Source organism: Trachurus trachurus (genome assembly GCF_905171665.1).
Source record: "Trachurus trachurus genome assembly, chromosome: 22".
NCBI classification, from domain to species: domain Eukaryota; kingdom Metazoa; phylum Chordata; class Actinopteri; order Carangiformes; family Carangidae; genus Trachurus; species Trachurus trachurus.
Genome location: NC_139907.1, coordinates 943,551 through 965,371, shown reverse-complemented (window position 1 = coordinate 965,371; position 21,821 = coordinate 943,551). Strand labels below are relative to the sequence as shown.

Below are 21,821 nucleotides of genomic sequence, written 5' to 3'. Positions count from 1 at the left end.
TCAACGCCTCCCGCCTCGTCTCTGCTTCCACCAATCACAGAGCACGGTTCAACCAACCAATCACAGAGCAGCTCCTGTTCTGCTTCCTGTCTGGACGGCTCCTCTGGTCTTACATGGGTTTTATTAGAGCTCTGTAAAAGAGAGTAATGACAGCATTGGTCCAATGGAAGCGCCTCCTGGTGGAGGAATATGGGTTTTGCAAAAGAATTGTTGGTGAATGAGCAAGTGTGGTGTTTTCAATAATTTAAAGCAGAAGTAAGCGATCCGGTGGTTTTGGGTAATGCTGCGTTCCAGGCAGGCTTTTGAAACCGTAAATTACAGCTTCAAGTCACAACTTACGACTTTGTAGCGTTCCAGGCAACCCACTCGTGTTTCTCCGACCTGGTATACCTGTGAAAGTCACTATAACGGCCACTCGTAACTTCTGACCCGTGAACTCGTACCAGATCAAACTGGTACCACTTCACAGGTCGGAAAAACACGAGTTACGGGTTGCCTTGAACGCACCATAACGTCTTGTCAGCAGATGGAGTTAGCAGCCCCCGCCCTCGTCATGGATCTATTGGTCCTCGCCCCTACGTCACCACATTCAGGCGCATCCCTTGGCTGCACACACAGAGAGGACTGCCCCTTTATGCCGTTCTCTCTCCTCATTGGATAAAGGTTGTAGGATACAAGGAAAGTTTTCTCCTGGGCTCAGAGCAGAGCAGAGTGACTGACAGACCCGTGTTTCAGACCAAACACTCTATAGAAGTGATTGCTGTCGGAAGATACAACTATTTAAGACTTAGATTAACACAAACATTCACCTTACTTCTGCTTTAAGGACATTTCTAGATCACCCACGTTAATAGCATCATTGAGGACCCTTTACAGATAAACATTAACACATAGGCGAGTAAAAAAAAAACTAAAAAAACTGTTGTCTACATTAATGTTTCAATCTACATTTTATAATAAATAAATTCTAAGTATAATCTGATATGACCAAGACACCTAAAAACAAAAACACGGCCGTTTTCATCAATTTACCAGCAAGTGGGCAACACACATACATTGGAGTGAATGGGTTTTCTGGGCGCTTTTGCAATACCCATATCCTGCCACTAGGAGCGCAAAACCCTTAAACCCTTAAACCCTTAAACCCTTAAACCCTTAAACCCTTAAACCCTTACCACGGAGTCAATGGAGGTGTCTTTACTCTCTTTTCCAGTGCTCTAGGTTTTATGCTGAAACCGTGGGCCTCATTTATCAACCTTGCATATACGCACAGATGTGTGTGTAATGAGTGCGTAAGAACATTTCCCACGCAAAGTATGGAATTTATCAACTTGTACTTGTGCTTAGGAACGTGTGTGTAGTGGCAAACGTAGATTTTAATTCCAAAACCACTCGATTTATTAGCAGTAGGCTGGTACAGCTGGCTCGACTCGTATGTTACCGTCTTGTGTTCCTTAACTACTCACAAACCAGCGGAGAGTCAGGTCGTAGTTTCGTTGTTTTATTTCTCGTTGCAGAATCCAGGTATTTCCATTAAAACACACCATTCCAAGCTTCTCTTGGTTTTCACAACGGTCCACAACATCTTAACGTAACGGTAACATCTGAAAGTGACGGTCAAAAAACCTTTTTTCCCTGTAGCTACCTATTACCACTCTGCTAATCCACGTCTTGTACTTTGCACAAGTTCTTCAAAACAAAACAATGCGCATGTGCAGCGCCTAACGCAGTACGCATGAGCAGCGCCTACTTCAGGTGCTGTGGTAAATTTGACATCTATGCAATAAAAGGCAATAACGTCATAACACAACCAAAACCAATATAAAACACGCTGTAATCTACAGTAAAACTCTCAACTTTCTTTAACATAATATTGACTCCTACAGTGTGTAAATTGAAGCACAACTCTGACCATGTTTAGCTTACACACAAAATCTAGTGGTGGAACAGTGAAACTACAAACAGAACCCAGTGGAGGAGTCACAGTTTTTTTTTTAAATTCTCAATTAGTAATTTAGCAGACATTTTGAATGATTGGTGTGACGAGCTATAAAAGTATGCAGGTAGATTTGAGTCGTTATTATTCAATCAAAAACAAAAGGTTGCTTCAATCAAAAAATATATTTTCAAAAAAAAAACTTTTTTTCTTTGAAGAGTTTTTTGATTGAAGTGAAGGTTTTTTTTATTGAAACTATATTTTTTGATTGAAGAATAAAGACACTAATCTACCTTCATATAAAAGACAGCTTTTTTATTTCTCAGTGATCTTTCCTCTGACCCAACAGAATTAACAGCAGTTGTTACTTTCTCCTACGCAGCATTTTTTCTTTTGTTGGTCACACCTGCAGCATTTAGTGTCCAAACTGTATTTTTTGGTTTGATTCAACTTCTCCTACAAGTACCTCAATCTCTGTATCAGAGAAATTCCTCTTCTCCGCCCTCTTGGCCATGATTTTGCTGTGGGGGAAAAAAATCCATTCATGCATTATTAAAGGGATTGTTGCTACCATATATGGTCAATTGGAGGCGTTTCTGAATGCAAACGACCCAAACCATGGTAGTTAGGAACAGGTGGAGGATTTAGGTCTAACAGAAGGAATCTGAAGGTTTTCAGTTTAGTGTCTCCTGTTTTGCGGTAGTTGTGTCTGTCCCCACATCGCCACGGCAGCGATGAATGGGAGCAGATTGAAGTTCTGCTGCTTAGGCTGTTTCCATCCCTCAAAGCCACAGACAGCGTCAGATGGAGACTCAAACATGCAGCCAGAAGTTTATTTACTTCAACAAGCCGACATGTTTGTAAAACTAGATCTAATTCAAAGTCTGGCGGAGTCGAGACCCAAGTTGACGCTCGGTGTGTTCAGGTGCAGTGGGAAGCTCCCGTTTGTGTCAGAAACACAGGAATATCAACTCTGGACTTGCTTCAAGTAAATAAACTTCTGGCTGCATGTTTGAGTCTCCATCTGACGCTGTCTGTGGCTTTGAGGGATGGAAACAGCCTAAGCAGCAGAACTTCAATCCGCTCCCATTCATCGCTGCCGTGGCGATGTGGGGACAGACACAACTACCGCAAAACAGGAGACATTAAACTGAAAACCTTCAGATTCCTAGCCTATAAATCTATCTGCCCCCTAGCAGCATTAATCTATTTGCTCCGTAGGTGGGTCTAGAAACGAGCCATAGGAACTTTTTGAGTCTGGAACACCGTTTGTGTTGACCAATCACAGCGCTCTATCTGTTTAGAGAGTCGTTGGGCGGCTTAACGCCATGACGACATACATTTTAATTGGCTTGACAGGCTAACGTCATCCTGCTCTTTGCTCTGATTGGTCGTAGTGCTACCCTATTGGTGCAGAGGCAGTTTGAAAGACAGCCTTCATCCCGCCCCCTGGATTGAGCCGAGGTCTACCGCTCGTTGACACACTAGACATGTTCATGATGTAGTCTGGTGCGTCAGGCTACAACACAGGAGCAACTAAACTGAAAATCTTCAGATTCCTTCTTTTAGACCTGAAACGTTAGGAACATACAGCCCTAAGGTGAATTTGCCCGGTCTGATAATAATCATTCTGCTTCGGCATTCGGGTCCATTTTTATCTCAACTAGCCGGAGCTTTAGTGAGTCCAGGTTGAGGAGAGGAAGCCTGTGGAAGCTGAACTTCATCCAGCTGCTCATTTTGTTCTGACAAGTCAGAAACACGCAGAAACCAACCGTAGCATTAGCGGTAGCAACAAGCTCAGAGATGACATCATCCAGGTCAGAGGTCAGTAGGTCAACCTACAGACCCCGGATGTTGATAACAGCTAACCCCGGACTCAGAGGGGAATAGCACTAGCCTATCAGAACTAAATCTTGGTGAAATGAAGGAGTTTCTCTGCAGATAATGTGTTATTTAGAGGCTGCATTCTGCTGCCCTGTAGACTCCATTATACGGATATACGCGCCTCTCGGCTGGAGCTCATTTCATCACAACCACTTGGAATGACACCAAAGTTATCTGGGGGAGGAAATGATCGGATTTTAGGATAGAAATAAGGTCCAGGTTGTAAAAAACGGTAAATTATCCTTTGAGTAAAGTTACTTGAAGCAAGTCCAGAGTTGATATTCCTGTGTTTATGACACAAACGGGAGCTTCCCACTGCACCTGAACACACCGAGCGTCAACTTGGGTCTCGACTCCGCCAGACTTTGAATTAGATCTAGTTTTACAAACATGTCGGCTTGTTGAAGTAAATAAACTTCTGGTGCATGTTTGAGTCTCCATCTGACGCTGTCTGTGGCACCAAAGTTATCTGGGGGAGGAAATGATCGCATTTTATGATAGAAATAAGGTCCAGGTTGTAAAAAAAAAACGGTAATTGTCCTTTAACGGTCTGCTGGACCTCAGGTTCAACTGGTTCTGGACTGTCAGACGGGTCCAGAACCAATCGGTCCGGTTCAGTTCAGTACTCAGTCTCAGTCCAGACCTCCTGAGTCCAGCAGCTCCAGGACTCGGTGGAAACTGAATTCCTGCCCATAAAAGGTGAGAAGCTGTGACAGCGTCCAGGGAGTCCAGAGTGAGTCGGACCGGGACCAGGACCAGGTCCAGGACCGGTACCAGGACCAGGACCAGGACCAGGTCTGAGTCCGGGTCAGGTTGAGCAGCTGCTGGTTCCACTGCGTTAACGTAGAACGAGTAGAAACAGACATGAAGCTGCTGATGGAACCTGATCTGATGCTATTTCTGGAGCAGCTCAGAAAGGACACAACTACACACAGACACACTGCAGACACACAACTACACAACAGACACAACTACAGGCTGCAGCTACACAACTACACAGCAGACACACAACTACAGGCTGCAGCTACACAACAGACACACAGTTGCACAACATACAATATGTTGACAAGTTAACCAACATTTACACAATACACTATACTCAAAAAGTTAGAGATGTTTGGCTTTTGGATTAAATGTCAGAATGCACCTTTAATGCACTATAACCTTTAACTTATGAACTTATTAATTGAACCTTCTCTAAACATTTGAATGAATGAATGTATACACAACAGGAACACAACTAGACTCAGAAACTTCAGCAGTTTACTGGGGCTTTTATTTTGAAGGGCCACAGACATTGAGTTGAACGACAGAAACTTCCTGTTTCATCAGAACATCTGGAGAAGTTTGACTGATTATTGGTTATTGATCCACTTCCTGTCTGAGAGCAACATGGAGGACGTGGAGGAGAAGAACAAACTGTCTGAGTCCAACTCATCTTCACACACACACTCTAAGTTGTTTTATTGTGAAATTCCCTCAAACAGGAAGTTCTGCTGAGCTGCAGCTGTGACTGAGATGAGGAGAGGACTTGATGAGGCTCTACGGGCCAAAACCAAAACGTTTTGAGGTTATCCCATGATTTTATTCTTGACTCTAAACAATAATTAACCAATGAAAACTGTTCATGGACGGACAACAAGCCGGTCGTTATGGTGTCAAGCATAGGAACATTAAATGCAAACAGTTTCTCTTTGTCTCTAAATACTCTGAATGTTCTATGAAATAACATCTCAGGAAGAATATATATGATGATGAAATCACACAAGTGAATAGTGGAGTTGATAAAAAGGAATGAAAATCCTATAACTGACATTTCTAAGCACATAGAAGCATCAAAAAGTAGTACGTTTGAGAACAATATAGTCCTGTTGTCCACTGATTAAATTAAATTAAAATTCAGTTTTCTTTTCTTTTTTTTCACCACTTAAACACTTAATTTATGTAAAAACTGAATTGAATCAAAACAACATTTTCCTCATGTGTATGATCGCCTTACACAGGAGAACGTCGCCACCTGCTGGAGAACTCCTGGTATTACACCTGTGGACAGGTTACTGTGCTGCATTCAAGGTCCAGTTCAGTTAAAGGGACAGTCCAACATTTAGTCATATCCTCCTCTCACCATAACCACTATAGTCACAGCAGCAGGTTCATCACCTTTAATTATCGGTGCATGTTGTTTTGAGATGGGCGGGGCAGAGACGTGAGCTGCTCAGTGAACGGTACCGGTCCCCTGTCCCTCATCAAACTCATCAAATACACAATCCAACAACTCCACAACGCTCTGGTGGACAAGTTGTGAGCTGCCAGAGGTGTGGACTTGGACTAGAGACTTGAGACTTGACTTGGACTCGAGTCCCGATTTTGATGACTTAAGACTTGCTTGATCAAATCAAAAAAAGACTTGGACTCGCTTGGGACTTGATGCCAAAGACTTGAGACTCTACTTGGACTTGAGAGCAAAGACTTGAGACTCTACTTGGACTTAACCCTCTTGACTTGAGTCAAGTCACAAGCAGCTAGCACAAATATTAAAATCTATTTAAAAAAGTGTCACATCAATGTTATACTGCAGCAGCCAGCCAGAGACATTCCTATAGAACCCAGTCCTGTTATCAGTCTTGGCTGTATAATTAATGCCAACACACTAATGCCTACCACACATAAAAATAATCTGGCTGATTTTGCCCCGATTTTCCCCCTTCCGACCAAAGACAAAAATCGCCCGATTATCTTGGCTCTTAAGAGTATTTTATGAGATTCTCCTGTGGTGTGTTGTGTTTTAAGATTTAAATTATCTGAACAATCGGCTCGTAAAACGGTCGGCGGCGACAATCGTAAATATTAAAGCAGATATCAGCTTCACGGCCGTTTCGGCTAATGCTGCGTTCAAGGCAGGCTTTTGAAACCGTAAGTTACAGCTTCAAGTCACAACTACGACTTGGTAGCGTTCCAGGTAACCCGTAGCTCGTGTTTTTACCATCCTGTTGTCTGTGAAAGTTCCCTATAACGGCCACTCGTAACTTCCGACCCGTGAACTCGTACCAGATCGAACTGGTATGACTTCACAGGAAGGAAAAACACAAAGTACGAGTTTCTTTGAACGCACCATGAGTTAGCAGCCCCCGCCCTTGTCAGGCATCAATTGGTCCTCGTGCTACATCACCACATTCACGCGCATCCCTTGGCTGCACACACAGCCCTTCATGCCGTTCTCTCTCCTCATTGGATAACACTTGTATCCCACAAGGAAAATTTTCTCCTCGGGTTACAGCAGAGCAGAGTGACGGAGAGACTCGTGTTTAGGCTGAAATACTTCATGTAAGTGATTGCTGACGGAAAATAGGACTATTTAGGACTTATATTAACTAAAACATTCCACTGATATCTGCTTTAAACATGTTCAGTATTTACGATTGTTGGTCCCAACAATCGTGACCGTTTGGATCAAAAATCGGCTTGTGTGTGTGGGGGAAGCCGACCATCTCGAGTCACCGGCTCTGCTTCTTTATGTAACCAATAAAGAAGCGAGCTGACTGCAGCACACGTAGCATAACAAACCAGTGTGGCTAACGGCTCCATGGCATGGATCTATATAATACATCCATGCACCATGGCTACCATCAACAGACTACGTCAGATCACGTTTGATCACAAGATTTCTGACGTGTTACTGTACGTCAATTTTAAATAGCTTTATTGGCATGAGAAGGCAGCGCTTATATTGACAAAGCATATCACAATAGAATATTAATAGAAATAAACAGATGAATAAGTGGCAGAACATTAACAATAAAATATAAACAACTTAACAATTGAGGCGTGGTCATGATCTTTACTTATCATTAATTATAATCGATTTGTTTGGGACTCGAAACAAAAATCTTAGGACTTGGTTGGGACTTGAAAAAAAATCTTAGGACTTGGTTGGGACTTGAAAAAAAATCTTAGGACTTGGTTGGGACTCGAAACAAAAATCTTAGGACTTGGACTTGACTTGGGACTTGAGAGCAAAGACTTGAGACTCTACTCGAGACTTGAGAGCAAAGACTTGAGACTCTACTTGGACTTGCAACATAGGGACTTTCTCCCACCTCTGTGAGCTGCACATTCACCACGCTATGAGATAATAACACAACGTTACCACACAGAGTTGTTTTAGAGGGAAATTCATGCAAAACCGCTGATGCACGTTGCCTTCAGGGACAGTTTTTCATCAACAGTCTCTGTATTTCCCTCTAAAACAACTCTGTGTGGTAACGTTGTGTTATTATCTCATAGCGTGGTGAATGTGCAGCTCACAACTTGTCCACCAGAGCGTTGTGGAGTTGTTGGATTGTGTATTTGATGAGTTTGATGAGGGAAACCAAGAAATCCCATAATGAGCCTCCGTAGCCTCCTCCTCCTCCTCTCTCCTCCCTCCACTAGAGAGTGAAAAGTGAAACGTCGCCTCGTCTCGTATCAAAAAAACATTTTTCCGCGCAAATTGTTTAAGAAGAGTGCACGGCGGAGAGAGAGCGCGGCAAGGATGAAGAAGGGAAGAAATGGAGATGGAGGAGAAGAAGAGGAGGAAGGAAAGAATGAAAAGAGGAAAGAAGGAAGCTCACATCTCTGCCCTGTCGATCTCAAAACAACATGCACCGATAATTAAAGGCGATGATGAACCTACTGCTGTGACTATGGGGTTATGGTGAGAGGAGGATCTGACAAAATGTTGAACTATCCCCTTAAAACCCAGAGGTTATATTAAAGTGATACGCCAACATTTTTGTTGTTTCCGTGTCTTGCCTCGAGTCCATGACCAGCAGATAGACACCATCCTTTCCACTGTGCGTGCAGTAACCATGGAGATAGAGCCGTATCGCCGTAATTAGCTTAGCTCAAACACTGAAGTGTATAGGTAGTGTTAGCCTTCCTCCACCTAAAGTCTCTAATTAGCTTAGCTCAAACACTGGAAGTGTATAGGTAGTGTTAGCCTTCCTCCACCTAAAGTCTCTAATTAGCTTAGCTCAAACACTGAAGTGTATAGGTAGTGTTAGCCTGCCTCCACCTAAAGTCTCTAATTAGCTTAGCTCAAACACTGAAGTGTATAGGTAGTGTTAGCCTTCCTCCACCTAAAGTCTCTAATTAGCTTAGCTCAAACACTGGAAGTGTATGGGTAGTGTTAGCCTGCCTCCACCTAAAGTCTCTAATTAGCTTAGCTCAAACACTGGAAGTGTATGGGTAGTGTTAGCCTGCCTCCACCTGACCTCATCAGAGAAACTCTTCAGCAACTCTAAACGGAAACCGGCGGCCGATCTTCGTCTCAGAGCTGACAAAACTCTCCGGTAAGGCATCTTGAGCGGTCAAATGCCGCTAACGGGACGAGATCGGTCAAAACGGAGGGTTCAAGCAAAGACGCTTTATTTTGGTTCAAGCTAGCTACATCGAGGGTAGGTTAGCTTCCTGTTTCAAAGTAAAAGCACAAATTCTATCGTCATGGTTTTCTGTATGTAAAGGGCAACGGGTGTTTTATTTTGTGAAAGTAACCGGAAGTGCGTTGGTCACAACGGCTAGCTTGAGTAGCGCCAAATTCGTCCCAACAAAATTGTAAACAGCTGGTATTTAGACAAATTAACGACACACTGCTGATCTAAACGGCTACTTTCTCACCTAAACATGTTTGAAATGTGGATAAAGTGATATATTTACAGAGTTTAGAGCTAAAATGAAATCAGCTTCTGGCTGCTGATTTCAGCTCGGGTAGGAGGCAGGCTAACACTACCCATACACTTCCAGTGTTTGAGCTAAGCTAATTAGCTACTTTAGGTGGAGGCAGGCTAACACTACCTATACACTTCCAGTGTTTGAGCTAAGCTAATTAGTGACTTTAGGTGGAGGCAGGCTAACACTACCCATACACTTCCAGTGTTTGAGCTAAGCTAATTAGTGACTTTAGGTGGAGGCAGGCTAACACTACCTGTACACTTCCAGCGTTTGAGCTAAGCTAATTACGGCGATACGGCTCTATCTCCATGGTTACTGCAGTGCACGCAGTCGAAAGGATGATGTCTATCTGCTGGTCATGGACCCCTTTAACAAAATAAACTGCGTACCAGAGGAGTAGTGTGTCTGTTGTGTGTTGGTGTGTAACACTAGAGGTGAATAACAACAGGTGAGTCGTGCGGTGGTTTGGACCATTGAGAAAAGCACTTTATTAAAGCAAAACATCTTTTAACAGCAGGAAGCAGAAGCAACACACACCGACACGGTCCCAGTTTCACCCTCACACTTCGCTCTTTTTTTCTAGAAGCTCTGAAGTCCAGGTTCATATTATTGCATCATCATCGTCGTCGTCTCGGAGACGTCAAGGCCACGCCCCCTCCTCTCACCCCCTCTCCCCCCTCCCCCCTTCCTGAAAACATCTGGAATAAAACATCAACCGGTTCACGTTCAGGACCGAGAAACAAAACAGAAAAAAACTCATAAACTCTGATTTTTATGTACAATTGTAAACACAAACAAGGTGCAGAGAAGCCCCGCCCCCTCAGAGCAGCAGCCAATCAGAGCAGCTGAACGCAACGACCTCGTCACCGTCTTCAGCTCACCAACTGACCACGATCTGTGATGTCACGAGCCAAGAGGAGGAGGAGGGGGAGGAGTCTTGTCCGAGGCTCCGCCCCCTCCGGCCTCTGGCCCCGCCCACATTTAAAGCTGCAGTCTGCGTCGTCGTCGTGGTCGCTCAGCTCAGTCGTCGTCATGGCTGCGCCTGTAGATCGGCACGTTGATGCTGTGGAACGCCGGCACCCAGCGGTTGTCGTGGAGACCGACGTTGCAGCCGGGCGTGTCCCTGCTGGCGCCGTGGCAACACATCCAGTAGCCGGGGCCGTAGGGCAGCGCCTGGCAGAACGGCTTGTGGTGCCAGCGGCACAGCGACACGTCGCCGCGGCCGTAGCGCCGCTTGCACTGCTTGCAGGGGTCGTCGCGGTAACGGGGGTCGGACACCCAGAGCGAGTCGGCGGGCCGCACGCCGTAGTCCTCGATGACGCAGCGGAAGTAGCGGCAGCTGCACTTGAGCGCGGCGAGGCTCCGCGTGGGCAGGAGGCGCAGCACGGCGAGGAGGAGGTGCAGCGGCAGCAGAGAGAGGAAGGGGCGGGGCTCCAAGAGCTGCTGCAGCCGCCGCCGCCGCCACAGGAAGTCAGCCGACGCCGACGCCGACGCCGACGGCGAAGCTGATGCAGACGGACGGCGCGACACCGACACTGAAACAACCGCTGCCAACGCCGCATCCGCCGCCGCCTCGGGACTCTTACCGCTCCTCCTCTTCTCTGATTGGCCGTCCAGCAGGTCGGGGGCGGGGCTAACGGGCAGCGAGGGGGCGGGGCTAACGGGCAGCGAGGGGGCGGGGCGCAGGTGGAGCGTCGTTCTGTGGCGAAGGGGGCGGAGCTCCGACAGGAACAACAGGCCGGGGACAGGCTCCGCCTCCTCGCGCTGAGGGGGCGTTGCCACGACAACGACCTCGACCTCATCGCCCGAGGACGAGGACGATTCTAAGCAGCTGATTGGCTCCCGGCCCGGACTCTCAAACGCCTCAGACGTCACTGACGATGTCACAGGTGATGAAGTCACTGGTGATGATGTCACCGGTGATGTCAGTGCGGCGCTGCAGTCGGTTGCCGTGGCGGCGGCGAGCAGCACGCGTCCGACCGACCGCCTCAGGCTGCTGCTCCGGGACAGAGGGTTCGGCGTTAACCCGTCGGGCCGCCGCCGTAGCCCCGCCCCCTCGCTGCCCGTTAGCCCCGCCCCCTCCAGCCGCGCCACCATGTCCGACACGCGGACGCCGTCGGGCTCGTGGAGAGCGAGCGACGGTTTACAGTCCAGCTGCTGCTCGCTCGCCCGCTGCTCCAGGAACGCCACCATCTCCACCACCGACACCGACTGCTCCGACTCCGACGACTCAGACTCCTCTGCCGCCACCGGCGCCGCGGCAACAACCGGCGCCGCCACGGCAACCGCCACCGGCCGGGGGGCGGAGTCAGAGCGCCGCAGCCGGCCGTCGTGTTGCTGCTGCTGGTTCTGGTTGTTTCCTCCAGAGCGGCGGCGGCGTTTAGCTCGGCTCGTCTCGTCCCAGCTGCCTTTGGCCTTGGCGGCGCGGCCGAGCGCCGACGCGGCGGTGGCGGCGTTGGTTGCCGGCGGCGACGCAGCTTCGTCCTCTGAAGCGAACATGGCGATCTTCTCGCGGACGTGTCCCGGTCTGATGACGGTCCAGACGTCCGGCGGCGCGTCCACGTCCTCGGCGGCGGTCTGGTAGAACCGCAGGTCGTTCTCGCAGCGCGACAGCGTTGGCGTTGCCGTTGGCGGCGGTTGTTGTTGTTGTGGGCGGAGCTTCAGGGCGACTCTGGACGTCTTCAGCCGCAGCGACGTCGTCACGGCGCTGTTCGTCGTCGTGCCGCCGCCGGCGCTGCAGCGAAGCGTGTTGGTGGAGATGACGCTGAAGGGGAGGCGGCTGCTGCTGACGTTGCCATGGTTACCGCCGCAGCTCTTCAACAGACCGCCGCTCCGCTGGGATGGCGTCGGGACACCGGCGGCGTCCAACCGTAACTCAGAGCGAACGAGCTTCATGATGCTGAGAGAGAGAGAGAGGGGGGGGGGGGGGGGGGGGGTTATCATCAATGATGTTCAGTTATGGGATGTTTTGTCCTAACCCCCCCTCCTCTCTATCTAGTGACCAGTTGTTGTAGTGGTGTCTGAATGTTTAGTGATTATTAATGTTCACTATCTAGTGACTGAATCTATCCCACAATTCACCGCCAAATGTAGTGAACATCTGATGGTCACTAACCGGAGCAAGATATCCCATCATGCATTGCAGTCACGGATCGTCGTTACCACAGCGACCCAGAGCGACCGGTGTAGCTACCAAATAAATGAAGTAGTGACCGGTGTAGCTACCAAATAAATGAAGTAGTGACCGGTGTAGCTACCAAATAAATGAAGTAGCAACCGGTGTAGCTACCAAATAAATGCAGTAGTGACCGGTGTAGCTACCAAATAAATCAAGTAGTGACCGGTGTAGCTACCAAATAAATGCAGTAGTGACCGGTGTAGCTACCAAATAAATGAAGTAGCAACCGGTGTAGCTACCAAATAAATTAAGTAGTGACCGGTATACAAATAAATGCAGTAGTGACCGGTGTAGCTACCAAATAAATGCAGTAGTGACCGGTGTACAAATAAATGCAAGTAGCGACCGGTGTAGCTACCAAATAAATTAAGTAGTGACCGGTATACAAATAAATGAAGTAGCAACCGGTGTAGCTACCAAATAAATTAAGTAGTGACCGGTATACAAATAAATGCAGTAGTGACCGGTGTAGCTACCAAATAAATGCAGTAGTGACCGGTGTACAAATAAATGCAAGTAGTGACCGGTGTAGCTACCAAATAAATGCAAGTAGTGACCGGTGTAGCTACCAAATAAATGCAGTAGTGACCGGTGTAGCTACCAAATAAATGCAGTAGCAACCGGTGTAGCTACCAAATAAATGCAAGTAGTGACCGGTGTAGCTACCAAATAAATGCAGTAGCAACCGGTGTAGCTACCAAATAAATTAAGTAGTGACCGGTATACAAATAAATGCAGTAGTGACCGGTGTAGCTACCAAATAAATGCAGTAGTGACCGGTATACAAATAAATGCAAGTAGTGACCGGTGTAGCTACCAAATAAATGAAGTAGTGACCGGTGTAGCTACCAAATAAATGCAAGTAGTGACCGGTGTAGCTACCAAATAAATGCAGTAGTGACCGGTGTAGCTACCAAATAAATGCAGTAGTGCCCGGTGTAGTTACCAAATAAATGCAGTAGTGACCGGTGTAGCTACCAAATAAATGAAGTAGTGACCGGTGTAGCTACCAAATAAATGAAGTAGTGACCATAGACTGTAAAAAGAATGGACGTAGCGTCCGTGACGTCACCCATTGGTTTTGGGGAGTCGTTTTTGTGACTCAAATATGGCGGCCTGGACAGCGCCATGTTGGATTGGCCGGCCGAGAACCCGCCCACTGGCCTCGAAGCAGCTGTCCACGGAGCTGCTCGGGCCTGTCACTCAACATTTCCGCGCCCTAATTGGCCAGAGTTTTAACCTAATAACAGTAAAACGGTAGAGTTTAAAAAAAATTCACCCCCCTCAGAGTGTGTGCGGGGGTAGAAACTATCGATTGAGAAAAAAAAACGTTCTGACACCAGGCTTTTAACATGTTTACTGAGGATGTAAAATCGGCGATTTTAACATGGGGGTCTATGGGGAATGCTCCCTTCTGACACCAGCCCCCAGAGGAAGCCGGGGGGATTGCAGTTTTTTGAACGCGGAAGTGAGCTTCACTTCTCAGATCCACAACTGCCCCCTTGGTAGTGACCGGTGTAGCTACCAAATAAATGCAGTAGTGACCGGTGTAGCTACCAAATAAATGCAGTAGTGCCCGGTGTAGTTACCAAATAAATGCAGTAGTGACCGGTGTAGCTACCAAATAAATGCAGTAGTGACCGATGTAGTTACCAAATAAATGCAATTTATGCATTTCCTAACAAGCGTTATAAACTGACCACAGACTCTGGATAGCGATGCTAATTTCTGTTAGCCCGTCTATGAGATTTTACATTATACGTTAGCATTAAGCTAGCGGACTTTATATTGCTTAGTTGTGACACTGGCTGTGTGTTTTGAATGTTGTTTCAAACTATGTGGGTTTGATTGAACATCTTTGATGCTTAAATATATATATTACCGCTTAATATATTGCTTTACTCCTCTTTTTATGTTGGTACCTACACCCATCGGCCGTTACGATCGCGGTAATACGTCATTAACTGTGCGGCGGAGTAGTGTCCGAAAGTGTTTTTCATTTGACCAGTGAGTCACTATATTGAATTCACTATGTAGTGAGTAGGGAGGAGGGAATGAGGGAGGGGTTTCAGACACAACCCAACTGTTAACTAGCAGGTGATTCACTCAGTACCCAGAAGCCCCAGCTGCTGCTGCCGTTGCCGTGGAGACATAGTGACCTGATCTAACGGGGACATGGAGCTCTGTGATTGGCTGTCTGTCAGTTCACCTCACCTCCAGGCTGCGTGCTGATTGGCTGGTGCTGCTCCTCTGGTCCCTCAGCTTCACATCGCTCACACCTTCAGTCGGACCCCTGCACACACACATACACAATCATCATCATCATCATCATCAGGGCTGCACGATTAGAATATTTTATTATCAGCTTTCAATTCAACAAGATAAACATGAAACAGAAAAGTCAAGGCAGACAACAGGAAGCAGTGACAGCAAAGAGCTCTTCATCTCCAACCGTCCATCAATGAGGCTGACACATCTCTGTACAAGTATGACAGTCTTTCCTGAGTGAATATGTCATTTTTTCTCAAGAGGAACACAGCTATTCATGTCTGAAACCCGTCTTCCTATAGAAAGTTAGGAGTCAGACTTCCATGTGATGCCGATGCACTTCCTCCTGGCAACACACAAGGCCAATGAGAGAAACTTCTTTTGAGCTTTTCTTAAAGGTATAATGTGTATGAATTCCCCTCATCTAGCGGTGTGGTTGCATATCTGAACGTATTCTTGATGTTGCATTCAGGTGAAATGGGGCAGACGTCAGACAGACAACAGACGCTGCATGTAACAGGATAAACAAGCCTCTATGTAAACAAGTGGTCTGACAACATGTTGTCATGGTGATGTGGTATTGTTTTAGTAAAATGACATCCGGTCGGTTTGCCGACGGCCGTCTGCCTGACTGCACCTGAATGCAACACCGGTGCCTCCGTCCTTCCTCACACTACACAGTGGTGACAGTTTTAACAGGCCGTTTCCGTGGTTACCTACGGTCACGATGCAACATGGCCGCCTCGGTTCGGTTTCCGTGGTTACCTACGGTCACGATGCAACATGGCCGCCTCGGTTCGGTTTCCGTGGTTACCTACGGTCACGATGCAACATGGCCGCCTCGGTTCGGTTTCCGTGGTTACCTACGGTCACGATGCAACATGGCCGCCTCGGTTCGGTGCGTCGCCCACTTATGTATTTGTAACGACTTGTAACAACTCATTCTAAGGAACCAGAAAGCTTTCATTTGTAGCAGCTGTGATTCACCTTCAGTCAAATACGGATTTATGAAAGACATGTTTGATTTTTGATCAGAAAAAGACAAATAAGTTACAGACTGGGACTTTAAAGATGAGTTATGTCGTCATGACGATACTGAACAGTGTCAATGCACATTCTGCTGATATGGTACAGGACTCTGTGTGTGTGTGTGTGTGTGTGTGTGTGTGTGTGTGTGTGTAAGTGACACCAAACAGCTGCTGTCACACTCTGCTCTGCTTACACTAAGTGTGTGTCTGTCTGAGCCAATCAGCAGCCAGGATTCTCCCCCTGTGTCTATATAAGGCAGCGGCTGATCAATATGTCTGGAATGTACACACACACACACACACACACACACACACACACACACACACACACACACACACACACACACACACACACACACACACACACACACACACACACACACACACACACACACACACACACACACACACACACACACACACACACACACACACACACACACACCTGATCGGTGGGCTTGGACCCGGCACCTGTCAATCACAGCTGCTGAGTCATGTGACCGTTCCCCGGCCTCTGATTGGTCGGAGCTCAGTCTCAGTTCCTCTGTGATTTAGAGAAATAAAACTCATCTGAAACTGTTTCATCCTGTTCACACACACACACAACCACACAACCACACACGCAACCACACCCTGAGTGTGTGTGTGTGTGTGTGTGTGTGTGTGTGTGTGTGTGTGTGTGGTTGTTCAGACCAACCAAACAGGTTTTTTATGCTTTGTCTCACACACCAAGGAAGCTGAAACTCTGTGGTTGAAATTTATCTTGAAAACTGTTTGACTCAACAACAAGTCTGAACAGGACACACACACATAAACACACACACACACACACACACACACACACACACACACACACACACACACACACACACACACACACACACACAGTCTCATCTGCTCCAACAGTGTCTCTATGGGCAAATGTTTAAGCCCAACTCCATAAGGAAAACAAAAGAAACACAGAGGATTAAAGGGATATTCTGTAACTTCTCCTGTTATCTCTTCAGGAAAATCGATTATTTGGTTCAAAAGTCTGTTTTTCATTAAGCAGTAATATCTCCTATCCCCTGTCTCCTACCTCCTTATCTCTTGTCTCCTATAGGTAAATACAGAGACAGTTGATGAAAAACTGTCCCTGAAGGCAACGCGCATCAGCGGTTTTGCACGAATTTCCCTCTAAAACAACTCTGTGTGGTAACGTTGTGTTATTATCTCATAGCGTGGTGAATGTGCAGCTCACAACTTGTCCACCAGAGCGTTGTGGAGTTGTTGGATTGTGTATTTGATGAGTTTGATGAGGGAAACCAAGAAATCCCATAATGAGCCTCCGTAGCGTAGCTCTGAGCAGCTCACGGCTCTGCTCCGCCGTTCTAAAAACAGCTTGCACCGACAATTAAAGGTAACAAACCTACTGCTATGACTATAGGGATTATGGTGATGGGCCAGTTTGACTAAATGTTGAACTATCCCTTTAAAAGGGATGCGCCAACATATTTTTTTCCCGTGTCTTGCCTCACTCCCGAGTCCATGACCAGCAGATAGACACCATACGGCTCGGCTCGGTTGTGTTTCCATTATAACTGAGTATCACTAGTACCGCCGTGACGTCATTTACACGGCGCCGAGCAACGCTCTAAACTCTGTTAGTATATAACTTTAGCAACATCTGAAACATTTTCAGGCGAGAAAGTAGTCGTTTAGATCCCCAACGTGTTGAAAATCTGACTAAATACCAGCTGTTTACAATTTTGTTTCAACGAAGTCGGCGTTACTAAAGCTAGCCGTAGTGAGCAACGCACTTCCTGTTATCTTCACAAAATAAAATACCCGTTGCCTTTTATCATAAGGAAAGCCATTACGATAGAATTGGTGCTTTTACTTTGTAAACAGGAAGTGAACCTACCCTCGCTGTAGCTAGCTTTAAACCGCCGTTTTGACTGCTCTCGTCCCGTTAACGGCATTTAACCGTTCAATATGCCTTACCGGAGAGTCTTGCCAGCTCTGAGATCGGCCTGGTTCATTGTAAAACATTTATTTATTGATGTAAATGTGGTGTTTTCTGTGCGTTCAGACCCCAAGGCAGTGCTGCTCTTCTGTCTAACCACAAACAAACTGCTGATACAGCCACAATTGTTAGATTTCATCAATGAGACCAAGTTTAACCAGCCGGTGGTAAACCTCTAAAAGCCATCGGGGAAGTTAATTAGCGGTCGTTTTCTCCCCGGGGTGACGGTGGTAGGCTGGCCGGCGGAGCACGTCAGGAGCCAGGCTGCTGCCTCTATGATGTCGCGGTCGCTGCTCGGACCTGGAGCTTCACTTCTCCCACAAACATCGGGGCAAACTTCTAAACCGCCGTCGTTTGGATAAACTAACCGCACATGGGGATCTAAACAGTTACTTTCTCGCATGAAAAAATATTAAAACTTAAAGGGATAGTTCAACATTTTTGAAAATTGGCCCATCGCCATGATCCCCCTAGTAATAGCAGTAGGTTCGTTACCTTTAATTGTTGGTCCAAGCTGCTTTTAGATCGGGGGAGAAGAATACCGAGCGGCGCAGCTACACTACGGAGGCTAATGGAATTTCTTGGTTTTGCTCATCAAACTCAGCAAATACACAACCAAAAAACTCAAAAACGCTGTGGTGGACAAGTTGTGACCTGCACATTCACCACGCTATGAGATAATAGCGGAAAGTTGCGAGATGGAGTTGTTTTAGAGGCAAAGTCGGACTTTACACTCTAGACGGCTGCTCGGCGGAGTGATTTCAAAAGCGCCTGTTTACTGCAGATACGTCCGTATACTACGGCACTGGCTGAGGTGCGCACACTGTGTCCCTCCGACCAGTGGTTCACTGAAGAAAGTAGTTCTGAGTATTTGCTTCACTTCTCTTAACTTTCCGCTATTATCTCATAGCGTGGTGAATGTGCAGGTCACAACTTGTCCACCACAGCGTTTTTGAGTTTTTTGGTTGTGTATTTGCTGAGTTTGATGAGCAAAACCAAGAAATTCCATTAGCCTCCGTAGTGTAGCTGCGCCGCTCTGTATTCTTCTCCCCCGATCTAAAAGCAGCTTGGACCAACAATTAAAGGTAACGAACCTACTGCTATTACTAGGGGGATCATGGCGATGGGCCAATTTTCAAAAATGTTGAACTATCCCTTTAATAAAGTCACGTAGGTAATAACAGGCTTCAGCAGGAACATTTCTGTTGTCGGTCGTCGCTTCCAGTGACGACACTCATCGGCCAATCAGTGGAAGGCAGTCGGCTGACGTCATGTTTTATTAACGCTTCGGCTGCTTGGAACCAGGGCTGAGGTGATACCAGAAGTACCTGGTTGCAGGTACTGCTGCTAGTGGAAACACGCCATTACACTACCTATACACTTCCAGTGTTTGAGCTAAGCTAATTACGGGCGATACGGCTCTATCTCCATGGTTACTCACACACAGTGGAAAGGATGGTGTCTATCTGCTGGTCATGGACTCAGGAGTGAGGCAAGACACGGAAAAATGTTGGTGTATCCCTTTAAGTCACTTCTAATGTTGGGAAGCTTTCTGTCTTCGAAAGCGATCGGTCAACAGACAGATCAATAGTCTGTCAGCGACGTGTTTCTGATCCAACACTCAATGACCTCATCAATATTGATCTGCTGCAGGTCAGAGGTCAGAGGTCAACTAAAGATCAACACCTCACTGTGTGTGTGTGTTCTGTTGCATGAACAAAACAACAACACACACTCTCTGTGGTGAGGTCATGTGACAGGAAGCTCCTCCCCCTTCAGCTCAGGTAACTCAGGTGTGTTCACACGACACACAGCGGACACACACACACACACACCTAAACACACACTTTACAACAACATGTCCATGTCTTTATGTGAAAACAAACCAACAAATTCATCAATCAACAGCTCTGATATCAATAATCATCGATTAATCATCAATTATCACCTCAGCACAATAAAAACACATCTCACGTGATCTTTTTTGCTTCTTTTCTTTCTCACTGATCAGCTCGAGCTCGACTTCTAGTGACGTCACCGTGGACTTTAGCAAACTGTGACGTGCACTTCACCTCTGTTGACTATCGGGATGATGAGTCGATCGATCGATCTGATCAGCAGCTGATCAGCTGGTGTCAGCAGCTGCAGGCCGCAGCCTCACTGCTCCTCAAAGTTTACTAGCACCAGAGCTAACTAGCATGCTACTAGCCGCGGCCGTTGGAAACAGTGATACACCTGGCTAACTAGCTAGCCTCTGCTGCTAACCAACGAACACGGAGCTGCAGCGTCGACATTTAAAACCAACTCAAAGTGTTTCTGGTTAAACTGCAGCAGCGGCCCGGAGGTTCGAGTCCGCAGGTTCGAGTCCGGTCCAGACGGTCGCAGCAGCGGCACCGACCGGACAGAGGCCGAGGGTCACACTAACCTGAGCGGGGATCTCTCCGCTTCTCTCCGCTTCTCTCCGCCGGGGCTCCCTGTCTGGTCCAGTCCGGTCCGGTCCGGTTCTGACCCGGGTATGGACGCTCTGTTTGGGGGTTAAAGAGTCTCGGTTCGGACCGGAGCTCCGCTGCTCCGCTGCTCCAGAACCTGTCGGTTCCTCTGGAGAGAAGCAGCCACTACTGACGTACAGCTGGAGCCGCTGCGTGATGACGTCACGGAGCCTGACGAAGATCGTCTATGGACGAGAAGGAACCTTCTCTCATAATAATACATTTAACACAATTAATCTTTTCATATTACTAGGTAAATTCCATATAGCCTACTGTACATAAAGTCAAAATCTCCAAGGCAACCCCTTCATTCCCATTATTTTCAATTGAATTAAAAATATATATTTTGAGTCTCTGTCACATGTTGAATCCACTATTGAATTTTATTCAAATTACATTCAGTGAACTTGTCTGCTAGATGCTAGATAGATATATATATTTATATGCTAGATAGATATATATATATTTTTTAATCTCCTTTTTTATAATGTATTTCTTTTATTAGACCTATTTATTTATTTATTTATTTATTTTATTTATTCACTTATTTATTTAGTCATTTCTATATTTCTTATATTATTTATCTACTATTTATCTAAATATTTTGATAATGTTTGTTATATCATTTCGATGTGTGCCTTTGTCATGTCTTGGAATGTCTGTCGCTTTTTTTTTTTGTTCCTTTTTCACTTGTTCATACTATTTGATGATGAATAAAGTTTTTTTTTAAATGGATGAGAAGGAACGTGCGGTTCCACTGGTTATAAAACGACTGTTTATTCTCCTCTTTGAACTAAAACTATTCGACCATTAAAGTTTTTTCACTAATTTTGTGTCATAATTTCTTTATATTTATTTATTCCAAGAGGAAACTTTATTCTCAGTATCTTGATTACACACTCTGAGAGTTCCTGTTCACAGCAGCAGTGACAGAGTGAGACGACAGAGTGAGACCTCGTGTCCTCGTGTCTAATTAACTATCTTTGAGCCGTCTTCACTTTCAACAACAACAACAATAACAAACAAACAAACAAACTGCAGCAGCTTGAATATGAAACCTTTATTTATGAGTCACCAGAGCTCGAACACAAGAAAAATAGTACAGGACAGATCCACTTAAAGGGCAGTTACACTCAAATCCAACCTGGGCTGTAGTTTCTAATATTTCAGCACTAACAGAATGAAGGTCTAGATTTACTATATACTGTCTCTGTCCTGCAGTAGTTCTGTCTGTCCCTGCATCGCCACAGCAACGTAGAATGGGAGCGGACGGATCTTAGGCTGTTTAGGCTGTTTACATCCCATAAAAACACCATTTCTATTC

The 21,821-nt window shown here is 46.3% G+C and overlaps 1 protein-coding gene across 1 annotated transcript; it reads right to left on the bottom strand.

The window, feature by feature from the left end:
- Positions 1-9,998: 9,998 nt before the first annotated feature.
- Positions 9,999-20,618, bottom strand: fbxo34 (F-box protein 34). Its single transcript, XM_083998811.1, has 3 exons — positions 20,434-20,618; positions 14,922-15,000; positions 9,999-12,428 (listed from the first exon to the last, which is right to left on the bottom strand). Exon 3 carries the CDS (start codon positions 12,422-12,424, stop codon positions 10,550-10,552), a length of 1,875 nt encoding a protein of 624 aa, XP_083854937.1. The 5' UTR covers positions 12,425-12,428; positions 14,922-15,000; positions 20,434-20,618; the 3' UTR covers positions 9,999-10,549.
- Positions 20,619-21,821: the final 1,203 nt, after the last annotated feature.